General features: G+C 50.4%; 1 protein-coding gene across 8 annotated transcripts in view; it reads right to left on the reverse strand.

Moving 5' to 3' along the window:
• DNAAF8 (dynein axonemal assembly factor 8) overlaps nt 1-8796 on the reverse strand; it is a 114590-nt gene extending 105794 nt beyond the window's left edge. The window contains exons 1-4 of one of the 8 annotated variants that reach the window (XM_075899066.1): nt 8682-8796; nt 5861-6061; nt 2842-2955; nt 733-1254 (exon numbers count right to left, since the gene is read on the reverse strand). In XM_075899066.1, the coding sequence (XP_075755181.1) occupies nt 733-1254; nt 2842-2955; nt 5861-6007 (783 nt within the window). In that variant the 5' untranslated portion in view covers nt 6008-6061; nt 8682-8796. The other 7 variants (XM_075899063.1, XM_075899060.1, XM_075899062.1 and 4 more) reach the window with 7 other exon arrangements.
• Between the last annotated feature and the right edge of the window lie 19 nt (nt 8797-8815).

An 8815-nucleotide genomic window follows, 5' to 3' on the forward strand; every position in this document is an offset into this window, starting at 1 on the left:
ATCCAAAGGTTCTCATGGTAGTCAGCCACCAGGCAAAGTATTTTAATCTATGAAATAAAAAACTGTTAATTTTCTGTTAGCATACAGGTGGTCTCATGAGTGCCCCATTGACCCTGGGAGCTGATAGACTGGAACAGCAGCAGCTAAGGGGAGGAGATTGGATCATGTCTCCAATCTGATCTCACTCGCAGTCATCAAACAAGATGTATCTACGCCACTGACAGTGCAGAACAACCGTATTTCATCTGCAGTTCCATGACAGCAGGTGACTGACCCCACTAATTAAGCTTCAAAAACTAGTACCCTGCTACAAGAAAGGGAAAGTTCTCAGCAGTCTTAATGCTACTGCATGGCCATCACAAGCCTACCACCTCAGCACTCTTTGCAACCAGATGGCTAGAAAGTTCACCACACATTCCATCCACATCAGAGACCCAGTGCTCGAGGTCCTTGAAATGGACATGTCCTGTTCTGATCCATGAGATTAACTTCCAACATGGTTTACTTGGACTGTGAACTCTTTAGGGCAGGGCCTGAGTGTTCGTACAGCACCAAGGACAATGGGACCTGGCCATGACTGGTGTTACTGCAGTATAAATTAATAATGACAAGGTATGTGCAGAATTAGCCATTCACGTCCTCTTATTATCGATGAACATTCTGCATCTAATGCGTTTTCCACCAGACTAGACACCTAAGCAATCACTGAAGGAAACTGTTTGCCCTGCCTACCTGCAATGAAAAGAGCGTCAGCCCCCGAGGGTGTTCAGCTGAAGTGGCTCCTTGCTCATGTTCTGCTTTAGTGATTCTCTCTAGATTGTCACTGATCATCTCCAATGGTGATTTTGGTTTGAACTTCGAATGGCCTCCATCTCCAGATGGTGCCTCTAAGGTCACCTTAGAGAGTATTTTTGTTTCTATCAGCTTTCTCCTCTCTTCACTGTTATTTGCATTTACAAAAGATGGCCCTTCGGCAGAGGGGGCTTTATTAGTCCAAAAGTCTTCAGTTTCCCTGTCTTTTCCATCGCCCAGTTCTTTCCCTCTGAGAGTTTGATCAATAGGATCTGCAAGAACTGCTCTCTGCTGGCCTGAAGTTTCTTCAGCTGCGTTAGCAAAAGCATACGTCTGTTCTCTATCCAATGGTACTTGTTCTCTTCCCATAGCGCGGGTAACGTCCATTTCTTTCCAAAGGTCTGAACATTCTAGGTCTCTATTCCAGGCCTCTCCAGGGTGCCCCACCGATTCTAACATTTGCTATAGATACAGAAAATGAACCTCAGAAGAGACAATCACACCCCTCACCAAAGCAATACAGAGACATACAATATACCAAGTAGAATGGATTGGCTGATGGAGGGTCACACGGAACGGGCATCTGAAAACTGCATGGCTCCGGTTTCATCCCGGAGATTTGTTACAAACCAGAATGAGATTCATTCTGTAAAATGCCCCGAGACCCATTGAGCCCCGTGCCTTGATAGCCTGGGTTACTGCTTCCATACAGATCCCAGCTGAACAGGGAAGCTGATACAAGAAACTGGTGTCAAAACCCTGGAGCTGGCCTGCTCCCCAGCTAGCTCTCATCCCACCAGTGAGTCTCATCCCTCCTGGTGCAATGCAATCCCTTTATCTACACATGGTTCTATGCCCAAGTCTTAACGTCATACAATGACTTCTTGATACACCCCCATTAACCAAATCCCCTCTGGGTTCTGTGTGGGGAATATGGTGACTGGAGCCATTTCACACAGTGAAAGACTGGCTAGATAATCTGCTGCACTGGCCTATAGTAAGTGCTGGGGTGATGTTTGGCTTCACAGATCATCCTGAGGGTCGGAGCTGCTCCGTGGCTGAGGGACAATGGTCTCCTGCAGACCCCGTGTTCATAGACCCCGTGCTCTACAGTGTTTCCTTAACAGATCAGTATCTCCTGCAAGCACACGTGTCCCCATCGCACTTCCTGACAAGCAGCCTGCGGCTTGCAATCTCCACCTTTCCGCTCCTACTGCAAGCCAGTCAGCATCACCTCCATCATGGAGCAGCACATGGGCAGCGGGTATGAGGGGCAGGGGAAGGCAATGCCTTCCTAAACTGCCAGCCCAGCCCCGCTCACACTCTGCCCCTAGTCCCCACCCTCCTTGAGTGTGGCACCCTCAGAGCTGGCTGGAATTCAGCCCTGACAAGGTTGGGGCCATGCCACTAATGCTCTGGGGGCTGGGAGGCTGCTCTCTCTTCACCCCTATGCGCCTGCCAGGGCCAGGGAAGGCTGGAGCTACCCATCACCTGCTAGGGGAAAGGTAGCCTGCCCTTACTGGGGGAGTGCTTGACTCCCACAGAGCGCTGGTCAGCAGAGGCAGAGCCTCGGGTGTCAGGGACAGGGATGGGGGCTTGGCTCCCCAGCCCTAGGTTCACCTGCCACACATGGAGCAGTAGCTCATTCAAAAGCAGGCTCACTTGATTTGGGGAACACTGAAGGACTCCTTGGGAGACAGCGGGACCAGGCCAGTGAGGGGAAGAAAGAGGGCCAGGGTCTTGCGGAAGGACAGTGAGGATCCACACTACAAGCAGCTATAAAAAGGTTCCTTCCCCACTAGAGAATGGGCACTAAGGGGATAAGAGGAACTGCTGGAAGGTGGGGGCAAAAAGAAAAGGGCCCAGATCCTAAGAACAGAGAGAATCCTACAAAAATGGATGAGGAACAGAGAGAAATGCAGACCCAAAACAAGACAAAGAGTCCAGACACTTATATCACACAGTGCAACCTAAAAATCTACTGTACTATTAAGCAGCTGTGCTGCTGGCAATCCCAGCAAATGTGGCTGCAGTAGTGCAATGAGTCACCTGCACATCTGGGTCTTCTGGCGAAAGATCTGTCAGTTCTTCCGACAGGTCAGGAATCAGATTGGGTAGGTCTCGCTGGAAGATGAACAGCTCCCCATCTTCATCTCCATCAGACTGCCATACAAAACAAAAAACGAAAGGAAGGGCCAAGCACATTTGCACAGCTGTTTCACTGGGGCAGAAGTCATCTGACTGCTTTGTCTCACACTTGGTTATGCTATTGAGGGTTATCCTAGATTCATACGACTGGAAGGGACCTCAAGAGTCCCCGCAGTAGGGAATCCAGTCCCCGCAGTAGGGAATCCAGTCCCCGCAGTAGGGAATCCAGTCCCCGCAGTAGGGAATACCATTTAGACCAAGGGCAGGCAAGCTGCCAGATCCAGCCCACAGTCCTGCCTGCCTTGCCCTCATGCACTACTCAGAGACGCCACTGTGATGGCCTTGTGTGCTTCTTTGGACACTGCAAGCTCGCTGATATGGAGGAGAGAGGCTTTGCATGCTATCCTTGCCCACAACACAATCTCTCAGCTTCCACTGGCCAGTTTGCTGCCTGTTTGCAGAACAGGTAGCGTACAAAGTATCCCTCCCCCCAGGCTCACAGCACTCAGAGGAGCATATGACCCCCACAGCCAGCTGCTCTGAGCAGCATGCAGGGGCTTGCAAGGCAAGGAGCCTGGCTGAGAAACCTGCTGGGCTGCTGGTTGGGAGTCAGAAAGGTAAGGGCTTCCCTGCAGAACCAGGGGCAGCCCGTGAGCCTAGGCGAACTAGGCAGCTGCCCAGAGCGCCGCTGGCTCGGGCGCCCGATGACAACATCACGGCCATTGACGGCCGTGCGGGAGGGTGGGGCGCCAGCTGCCACACCTGGCCTCAGACCACTCCTGTGCAGAACCAATGTTTTCTTGTTACCTGTATGTCTCTAGCCAGTTTGATTTCAAACATTGCCTTTCTAATTTTGTCCTTGCTGAGCCGTATTATCATTGGAGTGCCAAGTACTCTACATCCAAAGGGTCTGAGATACACAGCTGGTGACTTAGCACATTAGAATCATAGAATCACTGAGCTGGAAGAGACCTCAAGCGGTCATCAAGTCCAGCCCCCTGCCCAAGGTAGCACCAATCCCAACTAAATCAACCCAGCCAGGGCTTTGTCAAGCCGAGACTTAAACACCTCTAGGTAAGGAGATTCCACCACCTCCCTAGGTAACCCATTCCAGTACTTCACCACCCTCCTAGTGAAATAGTTTTTCCTAATATCCAACCTAGACTTCCTCCACTGTAACTTGAGACCATTGCTCCTTGTTCTGCCATCTGTCACTACTGTGAACAGCCTCTCTCCATCCTCTTTGGAACCTCCCTTCAAGAAGTTGAAGGCTGCTGTCAAATCCCCCCTCACTCTTCTCTCCTGCAGACTAAACAAACCCAAATCCCTCAGTCTCTCTTCATAGGTCATGTGCTCCAGCCCCCTAATCATTTGGTCGCCCTCTGCTCGACCCTCTCCAATGCGTGGGGGGGCCCAGAACTGGACACAATACTCCAGATGTGGTCTCACCAGAGCCAAATAAAGGGGAATAATCACTTCTCTGGATCTGCTGGCAATGCTCTTCCTAATGCAACCTAATATGCCATTAGCCTTCTTGGCTACAAGGGCACACTGTTGACTCATATCCAGCTTCTCATCCACTGGAATCCCCAGGTCCTTTTCTGCAGAACTGCTGGTCCCCAGCCTGTAACAATGCTTGGGGATTCTTCCGTCCCAAGTGCAGGACTCTACACTTGTCCTTGTTGAACCTCATCAGATTTCTTTTGGCCCAATCCTCTAATCTGTCCAGGTCACTCTGGATCCTATCTCTGCCCTCCAGCGTATCTACCTTTCCTCCTAGCTTATTGTCATCTGTGAACTTGCTGAGGGTACAATCCAGCCCCTCATCAAGGTCATTAATAAAGATGTTGAACAAAACCAGTCCTAGAACAGATCCTTGGGGCACTCTGCTAGAAACCGACAGCCAATCTGAAATTGAGCCGTTGATCACTACCCACTGGGCCCAACAGTCTAGCCAGCTTTCTAGCCATCTTACAGTCCATTTATCCAATCCATACTTCCTTAACTTGCTGGCAAGAATATTGTGGGAGACTGTATCATTGATGGGCTTCAAGAAAAAGAGCTACATAAAATCCGTTCTAAGTCCCAGGAACATCAAGGGACACAAAGGGAACAGGGTTAGATCCACAAAAAGGTTAAGGGGCCTACTATTCATTGATTCCAATGAATGGTACAGACCTAAATACTTTTGAGAAGACAGTCAGCCTACTAGAAGCACAAAAAAAAAAAAAAGTAATAAAAAATAAATAAATGATAAATAATGCCATGTAGCTCTTATGCAGCACTTTTTACCAGTCAGTCTCGATGCACTTTCCACAAAGAGGGTAAGTAGCATCATCCCCATTTTACAGGCGGGGAAATCAAGGCACACTGGATAGCATGGGATGACTTTCCCTCTGTCACACAATCAGTCAATGGCAGATCAGCAAAGATCTTTTCTTGGCCAAGGATCGTATTTCCATGGCCTTCAGCCACGGAGAGGCATGTTCAAAGGCTTTGTGCCAGGCTCTGACAGGGCTGCGGTTAATACTCCAGCAGAATGAAATAAAACACAAAAGAAATTCAATGTAGTTACTTGCACATTTCATGACATGTTTTTGCTAGAGGACTAGCACAGGAGGCCTCATGCTGTGAGCTTCCAGTGCCCTCTGCGCCCACAGACTTCAGTAAGATTGAGGGAGACTCAGGCCTGTGATCAGTAGAGTCTGAGATGACGAGGAGGGAGGATGGGCGCAGCATTCTGACCATTACAGAGCTCCTAGACTAGCACCCACTACCGCACTGCTCCCAGCAGACGAGCAGCCCACTGAGAGAAGCACTGGCTACTCAGGAGCTTGTCACTAACGAGGTGATCCTCGGGTGTCGTTCCTAGAGCCCTTGAGTAACATATTGAGGAAGGATGCTGGAAAGCAGCACTTACCGTAGAAGTGTCAGAGTCTAGAGATGGGATTTGGTCTTTCACTGCAGAGAGAATGGCTCCCCAGTGGAAAGGTCTGGTGCCCTGGAAAGGGGCTGTAAGATCCTCAGACGGATCCTCTTTTTCCTGGCTTTGTCCTTCTGATGCCATTTGAAACCGCTCCCATATAACCAATCACATGGAAAAGGGCTTCAACATGTGCCACTAAAGAAAACAGAGATAGCATCACTACAGGGGAGGAACAGACTCCATGTGCATTAAGCCTCAGTGTAATTTTTGGGAATCCCATTATTCTAATATATTTCAGCCATACCACAGCACTGGGCAGAATGATTTGCAATACAGGGCAATATATGGAGCCTTTCTTTCTACCTGACTCTAGTGAGGCAGATATCTTCATGCCTCGACATAATTTAGAGCTTCAGGGGGTGGCCGAGTTAGTATGTACAGAAAAAAACAACAAATGGTCTGGTAGCACTTTATAGACTAACAAAACATGTAGATGGGATCAGGACCTTTCGTGGGCACAGCCCACTTCTTCAGATGACCAGAGTTTTGAGTTTAGGATGTGCAGACCCAAAATAAATGGGGGGGGGGCAAAGGAGTAGAGGGTATAGAAAATCAGGAAGGTAGAGGGAATCAATAGGAGTAATTTAGAGTAGCATCCAAGGTGTTCCTAAACTGTGCTAGCACCTTAACCATATTACAGCTCACTCCCCACATTGGGAGAAAGGCAAAAAGGGATGCTGTAAAGTTGGTGCTAGTCAAAGGTTCCCTCTTATCAGGGGGATGCTAATATAGCACAACACAGATCTAAAGATTTAGCCTTTGGATTTTGACTTCTCAATGTTTTTATAGAGATTGGCTTCTTCATAGAGTAGATTGAGAAGGGGTATTTCACAAGGACAGTGGAGGCTGCCTTCTTGCTCACTGGATGATAATTCATACTATTTGGGGACCTTTTCCTTTTCAATTTGTGATACAATCATGAGAGTTAAGTCTTGGCTTGACAAAGCCCTGGCTGGCTTGATTTATTTGGGATTGGTCCTGCCTTGGGCAGGGGGCTGGACTTGATGACCTTCTGAGGTCTCTTCCAGCTCTATGATTTCTATAGGAATTGCAAATGGAAGTAAATCAGTTCTAACGGATAACAAAGGTTGGGAGGCTGCTATTGTCTGCAGATCAGCGGTGATTTGATAAGTCTTGTGATTATATTTTCCTTCTTAAATCACTTGCATTTTCAAAGGCTGACAGAGTACTTTACATACAGAGCAAGGCTCATTCCCAGCCCAAGGAGCTTACAATTTAATAGACCCAAGGTGAGTAATGAGCCTTTGTGAATGCTTTGCACGTCATCCATCTAATATGTCTCCTTTATCCATATCAGACGGTGCTGAGCTTGCATGACATTTGATGCCTGATATGGGGCTGGATTTATGTGGTGAGACCAGCACACTGACTGCAAGCTTTTCCCTATGAGGCTGGGATGAGTTGGCTACAGAGATTACTCCCCCACTGGTTCCTTTTCTGATCTACAGACGAGCGTGGATTTTCCAGTATCAAACCCGAGACCTCTGTCATAGGTGGAGTGAGTAACAGGAAACACAGAAAGAGCCAGGCTGGATCAGACCTAGTGGTCAGCATCAGCAACCACCCTTGCATTAGGTAGAAGTTGGATAATTTGCCCTTCATTTTAGGTTATTCCCCTCTTAATCTCTAATAACTAGAAATGGGGTTAAAAACCTGAATTATGACATTTAACATCTCTTCCAAAATTTGTTAGCATTAATTATTACAACTCGGAATGGTCTTGCTATCAGTATAGATAACCCCTAGGTTTATCTAGTGCTATTCATCAGTCAATCTCCAATTGCCTCACAGTGCGGGGGATCAGAATCCTTACCCACCCTCGATGAAGTGTCCACTCCCCAGCAGGCCAGGGGGCAGAGCACCAGGGCTCCCTCTCTCCACACTACCCCATCCAATCCCAATGGACAATCTTTTGCTCCTCTGTTTGACCCCACGGATTGACTCTGGGTTGTGTGAAGAAGCGTTGCTGCTCTGTTTGGAACGTGCCACCCTGCAATCCCACCGTGTCCTCCTGTTCCGTGTTAGGAGACAGCTAGAACAGAAGGCCCCGCTCCACCTTCCCGAGAACCAGCCCCCAGGCGGGCTGTGACCCGGCCCCCTCTCTCAAGGTCGTTCCCCGGAGCTCTCCCAGCGGAGGGCCGCACGGAACAGCTGGGTGTGATGTGAGAGCGGGTCTGGCGCCCCGCCCCGCCCCGCCCGCAGCATGACCCTCTGCCCCGCCCCGGCCTCCTTCCAGGCGCAGCGCCGCCCCGCCCGAACTGCCAGGCCCCGCCCCCAGCCCCGCCCCCACCGCTCCCTGGCTCCTCCCCCGCGCTTCCTCCCGTTCCCATGGTAACCAGGCCAACCGCCACCCGGGCCCTTGCCTGTCTCCCGTCCACCCTCCTCCCCGCCCCGGTGTCCGCCCCCGCGACCCCACCGCGCAGCGGAACATTACCGCCCGGCCCCCCACGGCGCACCCCTCCTCCGCCCGCCCCACTCACAGCGCACCTCAGAGCCTCCCTCGGCCCGCCCCGGCCGCTTGCCCCGCCTCAAGCCCCGCCCCCGCCGCGGTCTTGCCAGGGTACAAATTAACGGCTAGCTCACAAACAGAAAATTCGGACCTAGCCGCCTAGTTCCCGGAGGAAATAGCGAGTTCGTGTTCACTCCGTTCTCTCGGCATCCGTGGGGATTTTATCCCCCTCCCTATCGCAAAGCCCGCTAATGCCTCCCTTTGCCCTGCCAGGATCTCACTCACCTCCTCCTTCTCGTACCTCATTGGCTAATTTGAGCCCCGCCTCGTGGAACGCTCATCCTCCATTGGCTGCTTAGCAGGCACGGGGGCGGGTCCCACAAGCTGCCGCGAGGTAGCCCGGGGTTTGTAGTTTCGCG

Source organism: Pelodiscus sinensis, chromosome 16 (assembly GCF_049634645.1).
Source record: "Pelodiscus sinensis isolate JC-2024 chromosome 16, ASM4963464v1, whole genome shotgun sequence".
NCBI classification, from domain to species: domain Eukaryota; kingdom Metazoa; phylum Chordata; order Testudines; family Trionychidae; genus Pelodiscus; species Pelodiscus sinensis.